The sequence below is a fragment of the Natator depressus genome, chromosome 12, assembly GCF_965152275.1.
Source record: "Natator depressus isolate rNatDep1 chromosome 12, rNatDep2.hap1, whole genome shotgun sequence".
Lineage (NCBI taxonomy): Eukaryota > Metazoa > Chordata > Testudines > Cheloniidae > Natator > Natator depressus.
The window spans coordinates 25920859-25947134 of NC_134245.1; the positions used below are offsets into that span (position 1 = coordinate 25920859).

General features: G+C 44.2%; 1 protein-coding gene and 1 long non-coding RNA gene across 2 annotated transcripts; one reads left to right on the top strand and one right to left on the bottom strand.

The window, feature by feature from the left end:
• Window positions 1–795: 795 nt before the first annotated feature.
• PDP2 (pyruvate dehydrogenase phosphatase catalytic subunit 2) lies at window positions 796–14359 on the bottom strand. The gene is made up of 2 exons (XM_074968783.1): window positions 14196–14359; window positions 796–7116 (listed from the first exon to the last, which is right to left on the bottom strand). Exon 2 carries the CDS (start codon window positions 7061–7063, stop codon window positions 5456–5458), a length of 1608 nt encoding a protein of 535 aa, XP_074824884.1. The 5' UTR covers window positions 7064–7116; window positions 14196–14359; the 3' UTR covers window positions 796–5455.
• LOC141996610 (uncharacterized) lies at window positions 13794–26276 on the top strand. Its single transcript, XR_012641575.1, has 3 exons — window positions 13794–14007; window positions 18751–18958; window positions 24845–26276. It is a non-coding gene; the product is annotated as an uncharacterized LOC141996610 (long non-coding RNA).

Below are 26276 nucleotides of genomic sequence, written 5' to 3' on the forward strand. Positions count from 1 at the left end.
CCATTCCATGCTGAGTGGAGAGAGCTCTCACGCCAACATAATTAACACCATCCCCAACAAGAGGCAGTAGCTATGGCGGCAGGAATGACACTGTGCTGTCCATACTGGCACATTTGTTGGTGTAACTTATGTTGGATGGGGGGGTGTTTTTTCATACCCTTGAGCGGCATAAGTTTTGCCGATAGTGATAGCATAGACACGGCCTAAGAGGAACTATTCAAGCACTACATGTTTGTTGATAGTGTTTTAAAGAAAGTCACACCACCGAACTGGTGGAAGTCACTAGCTGAGCACCTGGAACCAGAATTTGTTGAAGTGCTAAACCAGCTTTTGACAGCAGTAGCCTCTTCTGTAGACAAAGAAAGAATATTTTCTTTATTTGGACGAATTCATTCAAAGTTGAGAAACTGCTTGGGAGTTGAAAAAAGCAGGAAAACTTGTCTTTCTTTTCCAGTCTATGAATAAAAATGGAGGAGGAAGAGAATGAGATCTACTAGTTTTAAAAACCTGAAGGACAGCCTACATAACTTAGGAGACTGTCTCATTTTCAAGAGACTTAGGCAAGTAGGAACTTAAGCTCCAGTCACTTTCACTTAGGCATATCTCAAAATTGTCCCAAGCTGACCTGAAGTCATCAGTTTAATTCCATGACTGGCTAATTCCTCTATTTAAATACATCATTTAGTTGTGAATGTGAAACATGTTTTGATAAGAGAAGTTTATATACACAAAAACATTTAAGGCTGTTTTAATAAAAAATATGTTTAATTAAATTCCAGTTACCGTTCTAATGCAGCTTGACACAAATCATGAGCAAGTTAGTTTACTAAATAAGTAGTTTATTATTCACCATTTTCTAACATACTAAAAATGTACAATTAATAAAATTCTGAAAATAATTAACTATACACATTAAAGCAATGATATAGCTTTAGTTTACCCTCCCAGGTAACAAAAAGTATACCAAGTCTAGTGTAAAGGTTCTATTTAGTTGTAAATCAACATGTTTTAATGGTTATAATCAACCAATGAGAATGCATCTTTGTTTAGAAAGTAACTGAAGTACAAATGGAAAAGTTGATTAAAAGTCATGATTCAAATCAAGGCTTTCCACTTGATTTAAATTGCTGATTTTAAAATCACCTTGATTTAAATCAATCCACCCTGTAGTATAAACATTCATTTGCACTGTTTAGACTCTGAGGACCATTTTCAGATTAAATTAGGAACTTTTATTACATGGTATCAGATGTTCTCAAAAATCAATTCTTGGAACTACTTTCTAATTTTCCTGCCTCCCCATTAAAGAAAATGCAACACCAGTAGAAATTTAGGACTTTCAAGTAGATAAGTAAGGTTCAATTAAATATACCCAGGAAAGTTAACTGATTCTAACCTTCACATTCAGCAACCCAGAAGACTGGCTGATGACATCAGCAGAGGTGGTGTTTTGATCCTGGCCTCACCGTAGAGGTCAGTACACTAACACCCACCTTAGGGGCCCGCCAGACAAATAAGGTTTAGCTATTAAAGTGGCATTTTGAAATCAGTTTCACACACACATGTAGGATGCATATATTTATTTACAAAATATTAATTCACTTCAATCTTTACAAAGAAGTTAGAAAAAGCAACAAACCGTACGAAGGTTTGAAAATTTAAATACAAATAAGTCACTGTAAGTAGAGAGAGAAAAACATTCTTAAACCAAACACAAACAAATATTTGTGCATAATGTAAATAAGTTTCAAAATTATGCCAGAAAGTTATAGTTCAAATCCAAATTAAAGTTAGATTTACATAAACACATTTCCTTTGAAGGGATGAGTACCTACACCAGTGTTTCAACTAAGATTATTTTATTTAGATTTAAGAGGCACATTAGGTATGCAAAAAACAACTTTCATAGGCAATAGGTAGTTTTATTACCACATCTTGAGTTGATCTTATAAAAAATACTGTTAAAGTGAAAAATGTTTGATCTCCAAACATAAAGTTGACTCAAACTAAGCCAATTAAACTGTCAGTAAAGCTACAGCAGATATTTAGGATACAGCAAGCTTTACGCAACTAAACTTAACTACCAAGTTATCCCGTGTGATATGATCAACATATTAACTTCATTTAAATTGGTTTAGCACTGAAGCATGTTACCACAACACTAAAGCACTGCATACTGTACACATTAATGCCTATTAAACATGTTTGTGCAGTTATAAAAATAAGTTATGACCACATTCTGACTGAAGTTGATGGGAGTTTTGCTATCAACTTAATCACCAACAGGAATTGGCCACCATTGGTTTCCAACAAAATGCAAAAGTGTGTGCAGCTAAAACACCATTATTTGCCAGTAAACTGAACACTCAGCACTTGCTTTAATGTTACCATTTTCCAAGGAACAATAATTACAGTGGTACAAGTTAAATCAGGCACAGACTGGCATGAAATTAGAGCTAGTACCATTTCTATTGTCAGATGTGACTGCAATCCCCAAAATAATAATCACCAATTTGCTAACAAACAACAACAAAAAAAAAGACGTTACATTTGCATATGTAGCAGTAAAACCTTAGATCATTTGGGACACTCATTGCACACAGCTCAATTTTTGCACAACAAAACCCCTGACCACATGAATTATATAATATTCACAAAATTAAAGACTAAGTCATTTTAACTATACCTTAAAAGTACTTAGATTTGCAACACTGTACTTTAACAGATAAAGGCTTGCATTTCCTCTAAGTATTTTACTGAGCATATTGATTGATTTTATATATATGAAGTTTTGATTTTATCTGCTCTACCAGAGTCTAGCACCTTTGTTCTCTTAGCCACATCACTAATGATATAGGGCCCTTATCTAATAAGAGGTAGTCTAGATATACACTCCTTTACAGCACTATTTTTATGGTTACAGTCTGACTGACGTAAACAACGAAACCATACAGCTGCACATGCATACACACTTACAAAAAACCAAGTGTAGGCACATGGGAAAAGATATCCTACTTAAACCATTCAGAGAGATTAAGGCTAAATGGGAACTAGAGGTTTGGGGAGGGCTCTCAAAAAACTTGCTCCGAGACTAGTCTCCTCCTTAGCTTCGCAGCCTACAATTCCTCCTCCACAGCCTTTCTCCTCTTCTTCCAAATGAGAGATGTCAGTGAGTCCAATGCCACCCGAGCAGGTAGGGATGGATTAAGACTAAATGAGACTATGAGACACCAAAACTTCAACACCCCCTATAACAGTCCTCCAGCCCCGATACACACACACTTTTCCTTCAGCCTCCACCACCAATCCAAGACAAATCTTCTTTCAGCCACCCTTTCTGCTGTATACATCAAGCACAGAAATGCCACATTTGACTAGCAATATGGAAAAAATGCCAGCTGCCTCAAAGTTAAATTGCCTTTTCTGCTCCGATATGTGCTTAACAAAATACTTTAAGGTATGTTGCTTTTATGGTGCTAGGATCCTGATTCAGGAAAGCACCCCTTATTATGCAAAGCAGTTAAGCATGGGCTTAAAGTTACATATACGCTTAAGTGCTTTCAGGTACTTGGACCCATAAATCAAGACAGTCTAATCTAAGGGAAAAGAACATTTAGATAATATGGAGAGAATGCTGCTACAGTTGCAACCAGGGAGGCAATAATTGTTAGCATAACATCAAAATACATACACTTGATTGTCCCAAATCTGCCTACGATTAATCATCCATATTAGTATTTTTAACAGTTTGTACAGTTTCCTACGTAGCTTTAATGTGGAATCTAATTTAAATATTCTACAAACCATTAATAGATAGTTTATACTGATGAATAAATGCATTTTTTTTTGGAAAAGCCACATGACACAAATGCTACTAATTTAGACCCAAGACTTTATCTACTTTACAGTTACTAGGAGGAGAAATATCCTCTGAACTGTAGATATCTTTAACACTCTAACATGCAAGAAAATTAAGAAAAAAAGCCACCCTTTTTTAAAAATAGAGCACAAGGGTGGGGGGGGGGTGAAGTGGAGTTCCACATATTACTAACTCTGCAGCACACACCCAGGTACTTTCCTGGCAGCAACCACAGTAAAACTGAGGCCTCTGTTCCCAAAACTACAGTATACACCTTCCTGAAGGCAGCAATCATGCCAATGCATAACAAAAAAAAGTCACTACACCACAATGTAGGCCAGATTTTAAAAAAGGAAAGCTAGTTTCAAGCTTTAAATACGGCATTCTAGAAGGTGGAGTACAAAAGAAAGCTATACGATATTGATTCTTTTAGTACAACTTAAACACGAGTGGTTTTAAATGTAAAAAAAAAGTAAAAAGAAATATTCACCAGGGAAATAAGGATCTGAATAGTAATCAAGAGCATTTAAACAGCATTGTACACATGGACGTAAGCAGTTCATGTCCCAAAAGCAGGGGGAATAGAAAAAACAAGAACGAAGTTCTCTTTGGTGAAATGCCAGTATTGTTGTCGATTCTATTTTTTAAAGAAAAAGTAAATGCAGTATTGTTTCTAACTGCTACATTTAAGTTTCAGATGCACTTATTAATTCCAAATACATAGATGGACAATATCTAAGTTGCAATTTCACAGATTGATCTATGAAATATTGTGCACTGAAGCAGCAGTTTCTAATATAAAATGGATTTTTAGTAAGTCAAATAATATGCATAAGAAAATACTCCAATCAAGTACTGTTGGTGTGGTAAAAGTACTCATTAAATTAGAAATATATACTATTCCTAAAGACAAGATTGTAAACTATTTTAAAGTGTGCTAGAGCTGTGGATTGTTACACATGTATGTATTTGCACACATGCTGTTTCTATTCAGTTTCACACTTTAAAGTCAGCCAGTCTTGAAAAAAGTATGGTTTGTTTCCTTCCAGTAGGCATAAAATATTATTAGTAATTAGTCAATTTCAAGTATCTGATACAACATAGTGTCCATTCCTAGTGTACAGTCCTAAATTTTGACTACTATACTTTGAGAGGAGGCCACACTATCTTACATGAGGCCTTTGAACAATGGCTCCTTCTTGCTCTTGGTTCTGTTACAAGTACTACCCTTCACTGACAAGTTATACTAGTTTAGATCAATTTGTCTGCTTTTTGTCCACTTCAGGAGTTTTGCCATTGGTGTCAATGGGACCAGGAGTAGGTTCACTGTCTTTCATTCCTGCCTCCACTTACATTTTGCTGAACTGCTGGCAGTACATTTTACTTCAATCAGCACAAAACTGGGAGCCCAGAGAAGTCTTACAAAATTAGTCGTTCTAGAAAATTATTTCCAAAAGAGCTCATGGTTACTCAGTATTAAAAAACAGGGGACTTGCAGACAACAGCATTGTAACAACTTGACTATTAGTAGAAGTAAACATTAATGGTCCCCAGTAACAGAGTTGGCCATTACATGGTACAATATTAATGCAACCCCTATTCATTTTCTTTGTAGTAGCTGTCAATTGTATCTGAATTTAAATACACCACAGTAACAGTGATGTCATCTCTATACATCCTTGCTAGATCTTCAGGTAAAGTCAACATTGCAGCAAGTTTCTCTTGGTCTCTCTCTCCATATTCATTATCTCCAATTGCATGCCTTATTAGGTGAGTGGCTATATTCTGGTCATATGAGCTAACACCCCTGGCTTTTCTATGACGCAGCAGACTTTGCATGTAACCCAAGCTGGCTGGTTTCTGAAAAGTCATCCTTGGTTTCTGCACATTAGCTTGTGCTACGTGTTCTGCAACAAGTTTTATGACATCCTCATTGTTCAGCATGTCCCACAGTCCATCTGAAGCAATAACTAGAAATTTATCTTGACACCTTAGTTTATGGTAGGTGACTTCAGGCTCAGCAATTAAATAGGGAGGCGTATAGTAATTGGGAGGAGCATACTGATAAATATTTAAAGCCTCAACATCACAACCATTCTCCAGAATATTTTGTTGCAGTTCTTTACTCCATTTGAATCTGACATCTCCGAAAGCTCTAGAGGGCATGAGAATCCCTAGCAGCCTGTTGTTTATTATTACAGTTTCCGCCTCAGATTTAGGATGTTCTCCCTTTAACCTTCTGATTTCTGCTTCATTGAAAGCATTGTGATCTTGAGTAAGAGAGAGTGCAGTCCACGTTCCATCTTCTTCTTGAACCCCTAGAACTGCCCTGCAATCCCCAGCATTTGCAACGTGTAAGTGAACACTGTCAATGTGAGCCACACAGGCTGTCGCACCAGAGAAAGCCACTTGAAGAGCAGTGTTTTTCATCATTTCATTTTCTAGGGGAGCCTGAGCTTCCAGTGATATATCTGAATCTAACCTTTTGAATGCATATATCAAGGCTTCTTCTACACCGAATCCCAGTTCTATGTCTAGGTTCAATAGTTCCTGCCAAAAAACTCTGAGGTGATCCAAATACAGTGAGGCTACTTCTTGGTACATGTCATTTGGATACTTGTACCACTGCAGAATTGGCAGAACTGGTTTCATGCGTTCCATGGCAAACTCAATCTCTTCCAGCGTTTGTTGAGACATGAGAGAGACAGCTATATAATAGAATAGTCTCTGACTTACCGACTGAGCACATGCATAACCTGCATGACCATCAAAGACCCCAAACATCATCCCTTTGGTCTGCAAGCATGTGGCTGCACTTCTACGATCTTCATTAGGTGTGTTGGCAGCCAGCTGGTTACTCTCAAATTTCAGCACAGAATTTGTGTTTTTACCATCAAATTCATGAATTTTATGAGAGAATTCACCTGCTCTTAGTATATCATTTATTTGTGATGGTGTCAACTGAAGACTGAAGTCGTCTTCTTCAGTTGAAGTATGTCTGAATGCTTTTTTTAAGGTGAAGACATTGTCGATGCTCCAGCTCAGCACAAAAGGGGAAAGAGGCCCTTTGGCAAATCCACACTTCCATTTAATCTTGTTTCTGTTTGGGATGTATCTTGAGTACAAACATCCTTTTCCTTGCAAAACAATGATACTGTTTCTTGCAGAACTTAAAATCCTGGAGGATACAGTACTGGACATCATAAGATGAACTCTTTGTAGAGTGAGTCCTTCAGCAAAGGAAATTTTTTCAAGACCTAGGAGTTAAAAATAAGGCAGATGTAAAAAATTAGAAGCCACACACAAATGTTCCACATGTAGCCCCTAGAACTTGAAAAAACAGCTGAATTTTTAACATGCTATTGAAGGACAAGAGAGTGTTATACAAGCACTGGCTCTTCCATCACTTACTTGTAAGTTCACGGAATACAAGAGCCTAAGTGTGTCTCTTTTATAATTATCTCACCGGAACAGGTAGGGTAAGTTTATCACACCTCAAATAGTCAAAAACTATTTTTCGCATTAATCACAGTAAGATTAAAGTAAGAAACTGCAATAGTGGTGAGAAATGCAAGCTTCAATAGCTCATTGTGATAGACTACAGGTGAAAATAAGCAGAACAAGCAGTTAAGCATGTGTCTAACTTTAAGCCCATGTGTCAGTGCTTTCATGTACTGGGACTCATAAATCAAGATAGTGATATCTGAGTGAAAGGAACATTTAGACAATACAGAGAGAAATTTATCTGATGGTTGCAGTATGTTAGCTATCCCAGGCAAGACCCAGAAATAATTATCTCCCCCTGTTCACCAGTGCTGACCCTATAAGAAAAACCAAGTATCAGAATGATGACTATGCTACTAAGTATTCATTATGTATTATTTAGTCCTAGACACCCAATCACCACATAGTAAATGCCCAGAGAAAACAAGTCCTGCCAAATAGTCATTCAGCATAGCTCCTAAAACAGAAAGCTGCTGAGGATAGGCATATCCAGTTCTAAATTGCTTCTATCCAGACAGTGAGTCCTGCTCCCTCTTGTCAAATAATTTCACAATGGCATGACATAATATGTACGCACTCCCACAAAAAACAAAAAATTCCCAAACCACCGCACACTGGCTGGGGGTTAGTGAGCTGCCGAATCTTGTCAGTCTCCAGAAACCAGTCTAAAAAGGCCACAGGCAGAGATCCCAGTCTTACTGCTTGGATGCAAAACCACCTAGGGTTAGTCAAACCAATTAGTGTTCATCTGTAAGTGGATCTGTGACCAACAGGAGAGGAAGCACCGGGCCTGACAGCAGCAGACATCTGGAGGCATTCATGACAATCTAGATAAGCTGCCACCATCTCACTACAGGTGTTAGATACCTGTAGTGGCACATGGCGAGAAAAGTTTAAACAACTCACAGGCTAAATGACCCAGATTCAACCTTTATAGACATGTTAGAAAAGTATGTAAATGGTAATTAGGGCAATTCCATGTTAGGGAGCCTAGAACTAAGTTTGAAATGCAAACCTCTATTGTTCGAGAATTAGAGGTAATACAAGTTGTATGTGTTTAGTTATATCTTGTTAGATGTTAGCCATGTAAACAAACAGTTCTTTTCTATTACTATAGCTATTGACATCAGAGGGGAATATTAACATTTAGATGAATCTTGGGTGAAATAATGTCATTGTCTACATGTCTCTTTTAAAGTTTGTGGTAAACTGACTGGTGACATTTGGGAAACAGAAGGTTACATCAAAAGCCTATTGTTCACCCAGGACTATATGGTTAGAGGCTGCTAGAAAACTGTATAAAAGATTCTTGGGACCTGATCCTTTCATCTCAGATCTGATTGATGCTTTATGCAGAGGAATTTTCAGTCATAAAACTGAGATCTCCAGTCCCATCTAGATCACCCTGAATATGAACATTGACTACAACCTATGGACTAATTCTGAAAGAACTCTTTGCAACTACAAAGCTCACCATTTCACCATCACACTGTAAGAGAGCACTTGTCTGCCATTCAGAGGCAGAGGGAAAAATTTAGCCTGAAAGTAGACAAGCATATAGTTGTACACTTCTTACTCCAGGGCTGTTTTGTTCTCTACCTACATGTAGCAGATGCAACACAATGGTAGTTGCACTTGCTTAATCAGAGCTGGGTTTAACCCCTGGGGCAAAACATCATTGCCTGGAGAACAAAGTAATACCATAGCACTATGACAGTGAAGTTGGTCCAATAAAAAAAATATCACCTCACCCACCTTGTCTCTTTAAATTGAAGGAACATTCAAGCACTTTCAATTACACTACTGATATTCCCACACAGAGTTGAGTGTATTTTTTAAAACAATGTGTGACACTGATATATGCCACTGAGGCAGATCACCTGAGAGGACCATCCCATCTTCCAAGTAGTCATTAAGAGAGGTTGGGATTTCACAGTGTGGTGGCTTCTCTGGCAGAGAAGTCAGCAACAGAGACCCAGGATAATCCTGCTAGTATATCTTTTGATGAATGGCAGCAAATCCCAATCATCAAGAACAGAAGATGGGAAAACAGCAAAGCCCTTTTCTACACTGGTGATATTTACTTAAAGATTCCCACCAAAGCCAACAATGTCTTCCACCACGGGGAGCATTAGTTCATTCAAGGCTTCCCCAACCGGATCCACTTTTAAACAGTGTTTTTACTGGACTTGCTTTCAGCAGGTTTAATTAAAAATAGTAGTTAAAAAAAAAAAACAACCTCACAGGTCCATCTATCCCAGTTCAACTGCTCCAAGAGCTGACTGACTGTTGTAGATTTCACATAGGCATTTCTACCTCCAGCACTCCAACCAAGACTTCTAACTCAGGCCGTTAGCAGCTTTCTCTATTTTCAGCATTGTGACTCATCGGTGGCGGGTATCGTAGGCAGGGGAAGGCTGCGCCTCCCCAAACAGACTATTGTGAAGACTGTGCCTCCCCAAACTACCTGGCGTGACCCCACCCACGCTCTACCCTCAGGCCCCCTCCTGCCGACTGTTCCTTTCTGTGGCCGAGAAGCTGGGGCAGGCAGACTGGGGGCTGCAATGCGCACAAGACCCGCAGGCTGGGCCATGCCGCACTGCACCACCCATCTTTCCAGTGCTGGGACCATGCCACCCACCCAGCGCGGTGGGACTGGGTTCACACGGGGGGTGTTCCGGGCTCCAATGGGGAATGGGGGACAAGGGCGAGGTCTTGGGCAGAGGGGCCAGGAGCTAGCCTCCTCCAAGGGTGCATTCACCCACTGCCCATGCCTGCATGCCTTAGTGCCAAACCCCTCCCCATCACACCAACAGACACTTTCACAATTTGTTGTGTGTCTATCCTGTTAGTAAATTTACAATTGAGTAGAGTAAATTAATTAGGCCAATTTCTCTGGAGTTGTCCTACCAAAGAGAAATCTATTTGAATTCAATAATCCTCGTTGTTTTGCAAAGCTATCACAGGCATTAGAGCAGTTCTTACCTATTTGATGGTTAAGTACTCACACTCAAACGCTATTAAACATTGGGTAGATCCCTGCAACAGTTCGCAAGTTTGGCTGATAGTTTCATATCAAGTATGCATTCAATAAAAATGTGTTTCTCTAATGTAAGAAGGGCTTTATGGTATATGTGAGATGGAATGCTTATGAAGCATCCCTTCTACTGAATATATATTTTGTTAGATCAGAGCCTACTGTACTACTCAACCAATACACGTTTTACTTAGCCAAACTTTTTGCCTCAGGTTCACAGATGTTCAAAACTGGAGATGGAATGCCCAAACAGTTACAGTGGCATTGTTAATCTGAAAACATCCTGGTTCAGAAGAGAACAGCAAAGTCCTGAGGTTTGCATGGCTATGTGTTGTCATCCACAGATGAATCCATGCTGAAATGGAGGTCTTTGCTCAAGATGCCATGATGAACAGAACCATGTTCTGAACATCATAATACAGAGATTGTTGGAGCAGCCATCTCTGGATTTGGGATTCTTATCCATTGTCTTCAGTGCCTCACCTTCAGCCCCTTTATCTTCTCCTTGCACTGCTATCAGTCCATATGATCCTGCGTTCAGACTGCAGCTGCTGAGATATACCATCATACAGTTCGACATTCCTCTTTGAAGAGCTAAAACAGTGCTTTTTGCTTGCTTTGGCCTAAAGCTGCACATTACTATCTGGGTTTACCAGGTACTCTGATGCTGTATCCAATAATCGGAGCTGGGTGAGGCTGGAGAAACTGAATGCAGATAGGCCATGTGGGACTGAGGATGTTTAGCAGAGGCATATAAGCAACTTCCAGCCAGGAGTCAGAGCACAGGTAGATGGCAAGATAGTAACACAGGAATTGGTTCTGGGGTGGGAGGTGGGTGGTTTGTGGGAAAGGAGTGGAGGACCATCAGGTCTTGATTTTTGTGACTGGCCATGGCTGCACATTTTCACTGTAACTACCTTGGGTTAGTAATATGTAGGATAACCTAACTCCAGGTGTGCCTTATACTTCAGGATATGGTGGTTGTATGAGCACATAGATAGGTGAACACAGAGCATGTTCTAGGGGAAACCGTGGTTGAACCCAAGTCTGCAGTGAAGACAAAGCCTAAGTTACAGTATTGTAAACCCTGATTTACATCAGTGTATGCATCAATATTAAGGGTCTATAGAAGTGTAATTATATTGATGTAGTTACACTGGTGCTCCCCCCCCCTTTTTTTTTTTTAATGTGAACTGGACCAAACATCAACATATATGTTGATTCCTGCTTTGACAACAGCTTGTGTTGCTCGGTGGTAATTTGTCATCCTGTGTCATCTGCCATATCGCTGTTGCCATCACCCTCTCTGTACTTTCCTTGGGGTACAAAGTGCATGCTTCGGCTCTGCTCAGGGCACGGCAGAGTTGTGGAAGTAGGGGAAAGCCATATGTACAGGAAAATTCCATTTTGCAGCATCCTAGCAAAGACCTCAGATAGAGCCAACCATTATTTAGGCTCCTGACTGTTAGGCCATTGCTACACTAGAGAGCTTATAGTGGCACAGATGTACCGATGCAGCTGCGGCGCTGTAAGATCTCAAATGTAGCCACTCCATGCCAGTGGGAGAGAGCTCTTCCATTGACATAAATAAGCCACCCCCAAAAAGCAGCAGTATCTATGTCAGCAGGAGAGCGCCTCCCACCAACATAGCACCATCCACACCAGCACTTCTGTTAGTGTAACTTAGGTTGGTCAGGGTGTGTGTTTTTCACACCCCTGAGTGACATAAGTTATCCGAACAACAGTGCTAACACAGACATAGTCTTAGTGTGAACACCTCTTTGTGAATTTCTTTAAAGACCTAGCAAGTCATTTGCTTAAACTTACCACTTAGAGCTGGACAGAGGACAACAATTCCGTTTTGCAACAACTTCTGAGGTTTCAAATTTGTTTTCATTCCACAGTGAAGTGAAAACAAAACCTTTCAAATATTTTTTGTGGAAGAGATTTGTGTCTAAGTGTCTGTTTTCCAATCAAAACAGTCAGGGTTTCAATTAATCTTTATGTCCGGATTTGTCTAGCGTTCACAGTGGACTTCAGAAACCTTTCTGGTGAGAACTTCAGTGAATTGAGTCTCTCTCTGTAAAACATTTCAGTTTTGACAACCCAGCATATTTTGACAAAAAGTTATCTAAAGCAGTGGTTCTCAAAGCCAGTCTGTCGCTTGTTCAGGGAAAGGCCCTGGAGCGCCAGACCGGTTTGTTTACCTGCTGCGTCCGCAGGTTCGGCCGATCGCGGCTCCCACTGGCCGCAGTTCGCCACTCCAGGCCAATGGGGGCTTCAGGAAGGGCGGCCAGCACGTCCCTTGGCCCACACCGCTTCCCGCAGCCCCCATTGGCCTGGAGCGGCAAATTGCTGAACCTGTGGACACAGCAGGTAAACAAACCAGTCCGGCCCGCCAGGGGCTTTCCCTGAACAAGCGGCAGACCAGCTTTGAGAACCACTGATCTAAAGTGTTCCAAACAGCTCTAATACCACTCTTCCTACATTAACACGAGTGGCCTATTGCCATGAAGCAATACGAAGCCTATGAATAACTCATATTTTTACTTTCATCAAGGATGGTTGTTAGATCATTTGAGAGAGACCTCCTTGTTTATTTATCTACTTTTTGCATTCTCTACTGCCCACATCTGCATGACTCCTCTTAAGGGCATGTGGTGCTATCAGACCTCACACTGAAGCTTTCTACACAGAACTTGTCTTGAGCACCTCAGTAATTCTCAACACTCCCTTTGAAAAGTAAAGCTGCAGTCTGATTCTGTACTGTATGACACGACGGGGTGAGGGCTCTGGCTGATGACATGGGCTCCAGGATGGGGTCAGAAATGATGGGTTCAGGGTGTGGGAGGGAGCTCCAGGATGGGAAAGGGGTTTGGGGTGCAGAGTCCGGACAGGAGTTTGGGTGCAAGAGGGGACTGGGGCAGGGGATTGGGGTGCAGGAGGTGGGTTGGGATGCAGACTCCTCTGGACAGTGCTTACCTCAAATGGCTCATGGGAACTAGTCACACATTTGGCTCCCAGGCAAAGGCACGGCTAGACGGCTCCACATGCTGGCGCCGCCCCCGCAGCTCCCATTGACCACGGTCCCTGGGCAATGGGAGCTGTGAAACCAGCGCTCAGGGTAGGGGGAGCGCGTGGAGTCCCATGGCTGCCCCTACCCCTAGGAGCCAAAGGGACATGCCGGCTGCATCCCAGGAGCCGCACAGAGCCAGGTAGGGAGGCTACAAACTCTGCGCCAACCGGACTTTTAACGGCCCAGCGGTGCTGACCGGAGCCGCCAAGGTCCCTTTTCGACAGGGCGCTCGGATTGAAAACCGGACACCTGGCAACCCTATCGGAGCCGCCTCCCGTCCCCCGCAAGGGGAGACGGGTAACAGCCGCCCTGCCCTCGGCTCTGTGCGCTCGCGGGACCAGCCCACACCACCACGGCTCGGGGCTCGCCTTGCCCTTCCCTAGGGCCCTCCCCGAGGCGGCGAGCCAGCGAGCTGCCGGCCCAGCGCAGACACCCGGGCGCGGCCGAGACCCGCCCGGCTCCTCCCCTCCCCAGGGGAGCGAGGCCTCGGCGGAGGGTGCCTGGGTCGCACTCGCTGCGTAGGCGGCTGGGGTAGGGCTCAACGGCGCCGCAAGCGGGAAGGGGCAGCACCAGAGGCCGTGGTTTTGCGCCCTGCAGCGGCTCCGGGCTCAGCATCGCCACAGCGCCAGGGGAGCGGCTCCCCTCGAGCCTCCGGCTCCCCCCGCCCCACGCGGCGGCTCCCGCCCAGCGACGCGCTTCGGCCCCGCGGGCGCCCTTACCCGGCTGCAGGGACGCCGCTCTCAGGCTGCCCGCCGCGCCGGCCCAGACACTAGTCCGCGGTGCCGGTTGCGGGCCCGGGGCTGTCCGGCGGCTCCAGGGCGGAGGGGCCCTGACGCGCAGAGCCTGCAGCCAACCGGCTGCTCCGCTTGGGGAGCCTCCCACAGGCCCCGCCTCAGGCAGGTCCGCCCGGGGCGGCGGCCGCCGCTTCCTCCCCGTGTGAGGGGAGCGCGGGGGGGGGAGAGGAGCGGCAGAGCTGGGCCGTAGGGGAGACGCTCTGGGGGCTGGCCTCGGGGCTCTAGCGCCAGGGCAGAGGCCCTTCCACGCCGTGGCTCGGACTCCGTGCTCAGGAGTGATGCTGCAGGCCGCATGTAGGGTTCCGGAAATGCTTTCCACAGCCAGGCCTGGTGAGACGTGCTTCTGGGCCCAGCGTACCCCGTTACCCACCACAGCCATTAAAAGCCATGGGGAAGCCCAGCTCAATCTTGGTCCGTGGTGTGTGTTTGAGTCTAGCAGGAGCTATTACTGTAGTTAACAGACAGCCATTCCCTCTGTGCAACAAGACAACGTGTCCTCTACCGCTGCAGAGACACTAACGATAAATGTAATACTACGTAATAAATGTCTAAAGCAGGTGCCTCCTTGTCAACTACCCACTAAGCCATCTACCCTGGACTTATTTTAACTGACTCCCGAAGCAGCTTCAAATAGCAGGCATGATTTAAAAAAAAAAAAGCAGTGATGTTTCCTGCTTTCCATCCATTATTATCATGGCCTGAGGCACATGGAATTTCAGCCTTACTCAGTAACAGTTTTCCTAGATATAACTTTTAACTAGTCTCGTATGCCACACCTGGCCAGATATAGGAGCTCTGTACCTTTTTCAGAAGGACCCAGTACCTGTTTCTAACTCTTTATCTCAACAGAACTGGTGGAAATCCATCTGAGATACCTGTATGGTCAAGGATCTGGGTGGGAGTGTTAGGGGAGAGCTAGAAGCTGATGTTCTTACAGCATTGCCCCTTGGTACCCCAAAGTGAGAGAGCAGAAGGGAAGAGAAGAAAAGTACATTTGGGGACTAATTTTAAAAACTGCATGCATATGTGCCACAAATATTTGCAGGTCACAAGCACAAATTGTGTGCCATAACACAAGAACTAGGGGGTCACCAAATGAAATTCAATAGGCAGCAGGTTTAAAACAAGCAAAAGGGAGTATTTCTTCACACAACGCACGGTCAATCTGTGGAACTCTTTGCCAGAGGATGTTGTGAAGACCAAGACTATAACGGTTCAAAAAAGAACTAGGTAAATTCATGAAGGCTTGGTCCATCAATGGCTATTAGCCAGGATGGGCAGGGATAGAATCCCTAGCTTTTGTTTGCCAGAAGTTGAGAAAGGGTGATGGGATGGATCACTTGATTACCTGTTCTGTTCATTCCCCCTGAAGCACCTGGCATTGGCCACTGTTGGAAGACAGGATACTGGGCTATATGGACCATTGGGCTGGCCCACTATGGCCATTCTGTATTCTTATTGCAACTGTAAATGCCAACTGGGTAACAGCGCACAAATGGCCAGTTATATGAACAGTTGGACTTTGTGATGAAAACTTTATTTGTATGTACAATCTTGGCAACTACCTTAGCAAGGTAGATGCATCTATGTGTTCATACAATTTTAAACCTCAGTATTTTAAAGTCAAGCAGGTACAAACTTGCACTCCTCATTTTTAACAAATTTTACCAACTGGCTAGCTCTGCCTATTTAGAATCTGATTTATGGATAGCTTTACAGAATCAGAAAAATTAGAAATGGAAGTCAGCTATATAGATTATAAGCTCTTTGTGGCAGGGACCATCCTTGTGTTCTCTTTGTATAGTGCCTACCGGGAAAGAGTTGGGTTCTGTGACTCAGGCTCCTAGGTACTACCATAATAATACAAATACAATTGGTCATTCCAAGCCAATTGTTTCTTGGGGAGTTGTTCCTACGGTACATTTTCTTTACCTTTATTCAACCTTATTTTACACATTCCAAACGGTGGTGGATTTTACAGTTTCGTAAATAATCTTCCCTAATAGTTTAACGTAATTTCAAGTACCTAGATTGCGCTTTCCTGAGATGGTAATTTAAATGTTTGATTTTAAATAATTGGTTTACTGTATTCCAAGTAATGAACAACAAAAGGTATCTAATGAGCACCCATAGGATAAGAGCTTTTCTTTTGCCCCCCACTGAGTATACTTAAGGGTTTTTCTTTTGGTTTATTTAATTGTTAAATTTTCATAATACTGACTCATGATGTCAGGGGGACATATGGATACTCAGCAATTCTGACAAATAAACCAACCCCAAGGACCCTTAAGTTGTTGAGCACCCAGAGCTGTGGCAACCAAAAGTTACAGGTCATTTTTGAAAACATCATGCATTTAAGGCCTGTTCTGATACTCCTTAAAACCCATGGGAATCTGTTGACTGATTTTAATAGGTTTTCAGCAGGCCCTGAAAGCACAGGCCTGGATTGGTGGGGTGCAGCTGTATCACCTCAGTAGGAGCTTTGAGACACCAGGGAAACTTTGCTAGTTGCTATACCCCTTAAGATAAGTGCAGCACATGCTTATTTCCACAGCCAGCTAGCCCTGGTGACTGGTGTGGTTGTGTAGGTGGAGAAATGTGAGGTTATGAAAGAGACTATGTGTGCTCAAGGACTATGCTTGTGATCAGTCTTTGGGGGGAAAGGGAGGACAAGGCAATGGTGGCCCACGTGCCACTCCATGCACTGCTCCCCCCCCGGCACCATATCCATGGAGAGGCCAGCCACAGCCAAGCCCTTAAACTGAATCCTGTAATCCTTTGGGTACAGTGGCCCACTGGTGCCGAGTTCATTGGAAAATCAGGGTCTAAGATTGTAAACTCAAAAGGCAGGGATCTGTCTTCTGTATCTGTAAAGTTCCCAGCTTATGTTGGGGCTAAATAAATAAAACTACTGTCTTACTATATAGCTGCTTATGATGTAAAGTACATGAATATACAGGCTTTCAGTAGGGCAGGTTAGTTATTTTAGATTCTTCAGTGTTCTGACTAATTTTAATCGTGTAACCTTAACATTGAATGCAAAAACTTCCATTAATGCAATCTTGATATAATACTAAAAGTGATCTTCATTAGTCATAATCTTGGCCAATTCAAGTTTCATAGCAAAAGATTAAGCTGGCATTATTTTTGGAATGAATTGCTGCCTTTGATTACAGCCTGAGGGGGGGTAACCAGCTCGGTGTTAGTTACCGTTACACTAGGCAGGTGAGAGAAATGCTGACAAAGACAATGACATTTGTAATTGTTCCACTTCAGCAATGCATAAATCCTGATGCTGCACTCTGCACGGGCAAGACTCAGTGACTTCATGCAGCCTCTGCAACAGTCATATTTCAGAGGCCTGGTCTGAATTGGATATCTTTTGCAAATGGTGTCAAATATACTGGAAAGTGAGCAATCATTCATAGTGGAAGTAATCCTAGGAAAGACCTACAGAACAATCTTGATTATTCAGCAGTAACTAGGATACTAGGTGTATTCTGATCAGATAGAGGATGCTGGGACTAGAAGTCTGCAAAGTTTGCGTGTAAAGATCTTAAAACTCTACTGAAGGACTTCAGTATCTAAAGCACTCTACATAAAATATATAGTTGCTGAATTCAAGTCTTGGAGACTATTCAACTTGTTGATAAAATAATTTCAGTTAACAGAGTTCAGGTAATCAAGGTTCCACTGTAACTGGATTCATAGCAACTCTGTTAGACTCATTTTAAAAATTCAATAACTACATAGCAGCAAGAAAAGGAGTACTTGTGGCACCTTAGAGACTAACCAATTTATGTGAGCATAAGCTTTCGTGAGCTACATGCATCCGATGAAGTGAGCTGTAGCTCACGAAAGCTTATGCTCACATAAATTGGTTAGTCTCTAAGGTGCCACAAGTACTCCTTTTCTTGTTGCGAATACAGACTAACATGGCTGTTACTCTGATACCTAGCACCAGAGGTGCCAAAAACTTAGGAAGAGACAAAGAGGTCATGTACCTTCAGGGAAGAAGTAGTAAGTGTTAGCGAATTAAAGTAATTTTGATGTAGCAGTGACATCTCTGGATATGTTCTCATTTTAGCAGAGTTAATAGATGGATACAATTGAGCAAGACACTTCACCAAATGTAAGTGATTCTAAAGGCAAGAAGCAAGGAGTGAGTTCGAGATGGAGCTTCAAGCATGGAAACTACCTTTTCATATTTGCTTACCAAACAACTGTTTAGAATACTTACCTTAAAGGGTTTGAAAATGTTTGGATCTAGAATAGCTTTTTCTATTAAATATTTCTGTTCTTTATGTGATGAAACTCCCTCCTTCTTCCCCCCCCCCGAGATAATAGTGGAACGGAAAAAATGTTAAACAGCAGAAATTGAAGTTAGACATTTTTTAAATCAGCAGCTCCAGATAACTTGCAAAGAGTTTTAAGAGAGCTGGTTGAGAAGCTCACACAACCATTAATGCTGATTTTTCAGTAAGTCTTGGAGCACTGTGGAAATTCCAGAAGACTGGAACTGTGGCGAATGGGAGAAGGTGCCTGCAGGTGAGAGCAGTGTGTGGAGCCTCCTGGCCCCCGCGCCTTGGAGCTGGACCTGCTGGCCGCATCCGGGGCGCAGCGTGGTGCCAGGACAGACAGGGAGCCTGCCTTAGCCTTGCAGCGCCACTGACTGGGAGCCACCCAAGGTAAGCCTGCACCCCAACCCCCTGCCCCAGCCCTGAGCCCCCCCCAACCCAGAGCCCCCTCCTGCACCCCAAACCCCTCATCCCCAGCCCAGAGCCCACACCTCCAGGTGGAGCCCTCACCCCCCTCCACACCAACTCCCTGCCCCAGCCCAGAGTCCCCTTCCACACCCTGAACCCCACGTTTCTGGCCCCACCCCAGAGCCTGCACCCCCAGTTAGAACCTTCACCCCAACACACTGCCCCAGCCTAGTGAAAGTGAGTGAGGATGGGGGAGAGCAAGCCACAGAGGGAGGGGGAATGTAGTGAGTGGGGGCGGGGCCTCAGGGAAGGGGCAGGGCTAGGGTGTTCAGTTTTGTGTGATTAGGAAGTTCGTAACCCTGAGCAGAGCACACAGACTGAGCTAGGCCTCGCCCACACACAGTGTGCCAGTAAAACTACATAGGTTTTTGAAAGGCAAAATGGCCTTGCCTCACCCCACATGGACTTTTGAACCTCCATGCAGAGGGCATGCACTGAGCCACATGTTTGTGGTAGGTATTGTGCGGAGCACACACTTCACTGGGCTACACCATCATCTTCTGAAATTCCAAAGGTGGGCATGAATAACTAGCACGTTAATAGACACCAGCACATTAACAGACACAGATCTAATTTTAGAGATGAGACAAATAAAAACAAAGCTGGGACAGACAAATTTGCTCAAGAACTTCAGTCAGAGCAATAACATTCCTTTAGTTTTTTTTAGGGCAAACTCCAAGCTTTGAACACCTGTTAGGTAAATAACCTGAAACAAATACCCCAATTCCAGAAATGCAAACAAACTGAACACACTGAAGCACACAGGATAAGCACAAACAGACATTAGCAAAATGTCATTCCAGTCCCAACCTCATCCTACCCCTGCTGTTACAGCACTGACCAAGGCCTTGTCTACAGACAGAGTTGACCTAGTTTAACTGAAGATGGGATTTTTAAACACTGATTTAGTTAAACTGGTGCAAAAGGCTGCGTGGACACTTATTTTGGTTTGAACACGGCATATTTTGGTTTATCTTATTTGGCAAGTTGATTAGGCATCTGTTTAAGATTAACTGGAAAAACCCCACTAATAAGGTGAAATAAGAGTGCCCACACAGGGATTTGTATCAATTTAACACCTGATTTAAATTAAATTGGCATAACCTCTCAGTTTACACCAGGTCTCTGGCTCTAGCTACATTAAGGAAAATCAGGCTAATGTAAAGACATTGATGTAGGTTCATCAGTATAAATTCCTAATGCACTGTATTGGTGAAAAACAGAGCTTGCACCAGTGCAACTTAATCCAGCATACCAAAGAAAAGTGCATTAGTGAAAGCCCCACTTCACACCAGTGCAGCACATCAACACGAGGGTTTGTACCAGTGTAACTACATCAATGCGATTACAGTGGTGTGAAATGTAGATGGATCAGAGTTGTTATAGCATATCCCCACATACATGTGGGCTGCTGTACTATGTTGTGATCACCAAGGGGGAACCCTCAAGGCAAGCCAAATTTAGACCTGGCATACATGGGTGCAGTTTTCATTGAAATTCAGTGCTGTAGATCATAGAATCATAGAATATCAGGGTTGGAAGGGACCTCAGGAGGTCATCTAGTCCAACCCCCTGCTCAAAGCAGGACCGATCCCCAATTAAATCATCCCAGCCAAGGCTTTGTCAAGCCTGACCTTAAAAACTTCTAAGGAAGGAGATTCTACCACCTCCCTAGGTAACGCATTCCAGTGTTTCACCACCCTCTTAGTGAAAAAGTTTTTCCTAATATCCAACCTAAACCGCCCCCACTGCAACTTGAGACCATTACTCCTTGTTCTGTCATCTGCTACCACTGAGAACAGTCTAGAGCCATCCTCTTTGGAACCCCCTTTCAGGTAGTTGAAAGCAGCTATCAAATCCCCCCTCATTCTTCTCTTCCGCAGACTAAACATCCCCAGTTCCCTCAGCCTCTCCTCATAAGTCGTGTTCCAGTCCCCTAATCATTTTTGTTGCCCTCTGCTGGACTCTTTCCAATTTTTCCACATCCTTCTTGTAGTGTGGGGCCCAAAACTGGACACAGTACTCCAGATGAGGCCTCACCAGTGTCGAATAGAGGGGAACGATCACGTCCCTCGATCTACTGGCAGTGCCCCTACTTATACATCCCAAAATACCATTGGCCTTCTTGGCAACAAGGGCACACTAGATAGCACATTAGAGGTCTGATTCCATTCTGCTTTACATCAGTGTAAATTAGGAGTAATTCTGTTGACATCAGTAAGTGTGAAACTTGTGTAAGTTGTTTTGCAGTATTAACAAACTTCCCAAATAAATCTTCTGTAACAAGAGTAGAATCTACTCTGTAGCGCTGCAGCTATCTCTGCCAACTGTGCCCACGGTAAAATATTTTTTAAAAAAACCCTCACATTTCTTTGTGTTCAGTTTCAGATTGGCAGCCTTCAGCTTATCAGACCACCTGTAAAAGTTTTTAGTATGCACCAGTTCATCATCCAGGCATAACAAACAAGGTGAGAGGCATGCCATGTAATACGCTTACCACTAGCCTTTCATGTGTGGCTGTCATTTTAAATTGCCATAGGCTTTGTTCAGCTGCCAAAAAAAGTTCTCCTTGTCCTTTGGATTCACTTCCACCTGCCAATAGCCACTTTTAAGATCCAGTGTGGAAAACTAGATTTAATCTGCCACAGCATCCAGGGAATTGCCTATTCATGACAATTGATAAGAATCCTTTAAAGAGATTTAGTTTTATTTTCTATAGTCCATGCAGAATCTGATGCTGCCATCCGTTTTCTTAATCAAACTATGGGTAAGGCCCAAGGAGCTTAATGGCTACTTTATATGTATTATAGATGAAAGGCAGCTGTTACACCCATCAACTTCAGTTAGGTTTGACCCAACCGATAACAGATCTAAATACTTGGGAATTGTTAATATATCTAAACGTATTTAGTAGCCCTTGCAAAGGGAGGCCGGTCTAAGAATGGGCTGAGCTGCCGTCAGCAGACCATACAGACTGAGTTAGGCCTTCCCTGCACACTAGAAGTGCACCAATAGAGTTAAATTAAAAAAAAAAAAACACATACACAAGCTACACACAAAATGATTCTGTCTCACACGACAGACTTTTGTGCCTCCATGTGGAGGGCATGCACTGAACCAGGAGTTTACAGTAGATATTGTTCTGCTTGGATAATGGGACATCACCAGGAACCCTTTACAAGAAGGTTAGATCTGTGTGTTTAATAAAGACACCAATAAATAAGATAAATAGCTGGAACAAAATAAATATGCTCAAAACTTCAGTCAGAGCAATAACATTCCTTTAGGTTCATTAAGGCAAACTCCAAACTTTGAGACTATTACATAAATAACCTAACAAATATCCAAATCCCAGAAATGCAAACAAACTGAAAACAGTAAATGCACATGGGATAAAGCACAATCAGCCACTAGCAAAATGTCATTCCAGTCTCCCTGACCTTATTCCACACCCACTGGTGCAGCAGAGAACAGTCTGGTTCTATCTACATTAAGAGAAGTTGTGCTGATGACATAGATGTAGCTTCACGAGTGCAAGTGCCTAATGCAAATACATCGTCCTGGTGCAGAGTGGGTCATATGCCAATCAATTTAATCCAGTAATATACCAAAGTAAACTGCAGCACATATATCCTGTCCTAGCCTATCCCTTAATACACATGGGCTACTCTACTATGTTCAAAAAGAAAAGGAGGACTTGTGGCACCCTGGATCATGTCTACACTACGGAATAAGGTCGAATTTATAGAAGTCGGTTTTTTAGAAATTGGTTTTATATATTCGAGTGTGTGTGTCCCCACAGAAAATGCTCTAAGTGCATTAACTCGGCGGAGTGCTTCCACAGTACCGAGGCAAGCGTCGACTTCCGGAGTGTTGCACTGTGGATAGCTATCCCACAGTTCCCGCAGTCTCCGCTGCCCATTGGAATTCTGGGTTGAGATCCCAATGCCTGATGAGGCTAAAACATTGTCGCGGGTGGTTCTGGGTAATATCGTCAGGCCTTCCCTCCCTCCCTCCCTCCGTGAAAGCAAGGGCAGACAATCGTTTCGCGCCTTTTTTCCTGAGTTACCTGTGCAGACGCCATACCACAGCAAGCATGGAGCCCGCTCAGGTAACCGTCACCGTATGTCTCCTGGGTGCTGGCAGACGCGGTACGGCATTGCTACACAGCAGCAGCAACCCATTGCCTTCTGGCAGCAGACGGTACAATATGACTGGTAGCCGTCCTCGTCATGTCCGAGGTGCTCCTGGCCACGTCGGCTGGGAGCGCCTGGGCAGACATGGGCGCAGGGACTAAATTTGGAGTGACTTGACCAGGTCATTCTCTTTAGTCCTGCAGTCAGTCCTATTGAACCGTCTTATGGTGAGCAGGCAGGCAATACTGATTGCTAGCAGTCATACTGTACCATCTTCTGCCGGGCAGGCAAGAGATGAGGATGGCTAGCAGTCCTACTGTACCATCTTCTGCCGAGCAACCATGAGATGTGGATGGCATGCAGTCCTTCTGCACCGTCTGCTGCCAGCCAAAGATGTAAAAGATAGATGGAGTGGATCAAAACAAGAAATAGACCAGATTTGTTTTGTACTCATTTGCTTCCCCCCCTCCCCTGTCTAGGGGACTCATTCCTCTAGGTCACACTGCAGTCACTCACAGAGAAGGTGCAGTGAGGTAAATCTAGCCATGTATCAATCAGAGGCCAGGCTAACCTCCTTGTTCCAATAAGAACAATAACTTAGGTGCACCATTTCTTATTGGAACCCTCCGTGAAGTCCTGCCTGAAATACTCCTTGATGTAAAGCCACCCCCTTTGTTGATTTTAGCTCCCTGAAGCCAACCCTGTAAGCCGTGTCCTCAGTTGCCCCTCCCTGCGTCAGAGCAACGGCAAACAATCGTGCATCTGAGTTGAGAGTGCTGTCCAGAGCAGTCACAATGGAGCACTCTGATGGGGCTAAAACATTGTCGCGGGTGGTTCTGGGTACATATCGTCAGGCCTTCCCTCCCTTCCTCCCTCCGTGAAAGCAAGGGCAGACAATCGTTTCGCGCCTTTTTTCCTGAGTTATCTGTGCAGATGCCATACCACGGCAAGCATGGAGCCCGCTCAGGTAACCGTCACCGTATGTCTCCTGGGTGCTGGCAGACGCGGTACGGCATTGCTACACAGTAGCAGCAACCCATTGCCTTCTGGCAGCAGACGGTACAATACGACTGGTAGCCGTCCTCGTCATGTCCGAGGTGCTCCTGGCCACGTCGGCTGGGAGCGCCTGGGCAGACATGGGCGCAGGGACTAAATTTGGAGTGACTTGACCAGGTCATTCTCTTTAGTCCTGCAGTCAGTCCTATTGAACTGTCTTATGGTGAGCGGGCAGGCGATACGGATTGCTAGCAGTCCTATTGCATCATCTTCTGCCGGGCGGGCAAGAGATGAGGATGGCTAGCAGTCCTACTGCACCATCTTCTGCTGAGCAGCCATGAGATGTGGATGGCATGCAGTCCTTCTGCACCGTCTGCTGCCAGCCAAAGATGTAAAAGATAGATGGAGTGGATCAAAACAAGAAATAGACCAGATTTGTTTTGTACTCATTTGCCTCCTCCCCCGTCTAGGGGACCCATTCCTCTAGGTCACACTGCAGTCACTCACAGAGAAGGTGCAGCGAGGTAAATCTAGCCATGTATCAATCAGAGGCCAGGCTAACCTCCTTGTTCCAATAAGAACAATAACTTAGGTGCACCATTTCTTATTGGAACCCTCCGTGAAGTCGTGCTTGAAATACTCCTTGATGTAAAGCCACCCCCTTTGTTGATTTTAGCTCCCTGAAGCCAACCCTGGAAGCCGTGTCCTCAGTCGCCCCTCCCTCCGTCAGAGCAACGGCAGACAATCGTTCCGCGCCTTTTTTCTGTGCGGGCGCCATACCAAGGCAAGCATGGAGGCCGCTTAGCTGACTTTGGCAATTAGGAGCACATTAAACACCACACGCATTATCCAGCAGTATATGCAGCACCAGAACCTGGCAAAGCGATACCGGGCGAGGAGGCGACGTCAGCACGGTCACGTGAGTGATCAGGACATGGACAGATTTCTCTCAAAGCATGGGCCCTGCCAATGCATGCACCATGGTGCTAATGGGGCAGGTTCATGCTGTGGAACGCCGATTCTGGGCTCGGGAAACAAGCACAGACTGGTGGGACCGCATAGTGTTGCAGGTCTGGGACGATTCCCAGTGGCTGCGAAACTTTTGCATGCGTAAGGGCACTTTCATGGAACTTTGTGACTTGCTTTCCCCTGCCCTGAAGCGCATGAATACCAAGATGAGAGCAGCCCTCACAGTTGAGAAGCGAGTGGCGATAGCCTGTGGAAGCTTGCAATGCCAGACAGCTACCGGTCAGTTGGGAATCAATTTGGAGTGGGCAAATCTGCTCTGGGGGCTGCTGTGATGCAAGTAGCCCACGCAATCAAAGATCTGCTGATATCAAGGGTAGTGACCCTGGGAAATGTGCAGGTCATAGTGGATGGCTTTGCTGCAATGGGATTCCCTAACTGTGGTGGGGCCGTAGACGGAACCCATATCCCTATCTTGGCACCGGAGCACCAAGCCAGCAGGTACATAAACCGCAAGGGGTACTTTTCAATAGTGCTGCAAGCTCTGGTGGATCACAAGGGACGTTTCACCAACATCAACGTGGGATGGCCGGGAAAGGTACATGACGCTCGCATCTTCAGGAACTCTGGTCTGTTTCAAAAGCTGTAGGAAGGGACTTTATTCCCAGACCAGAAAATAACTGTTGGGGATGTTGAAATGCCTATAGTTATCCTTGGGGACCCAGCCTACCCCTTAATGCCATGGCTCATGAAGCCGTACACAGGCAGCCTGGACAGTAGTCAGGAGCTGTTCAACTACAGGCTGAGCAAGTGCAGAATGGTGGTGGAATGTGCATTTGGACGTTTAAAGGCGCGCTGGCGCAGTTTACTGACTCGCTTAGACCTCAGCGAAACCAATATTCCCACTGTTATTACTGCTTGCTGTGTGCTCCACAATATCTGTGAGAGTAAGGGGGAGACGTTTATGGCGGGGTGAGAGGTTGAGGCAAATCGCCTGGCTGCTGGTTACGCGCAGCCAGACACCAGGGCGGTTAGAAGAGCACAGGAGGGCACGGTGCGCATCAGAGAAGCTTTGAAAACCAGTTTCATGACTGGCCAGGCTACAGGATGAAAGTTCTGTTTGTTTCTCCTTGATGAAACCC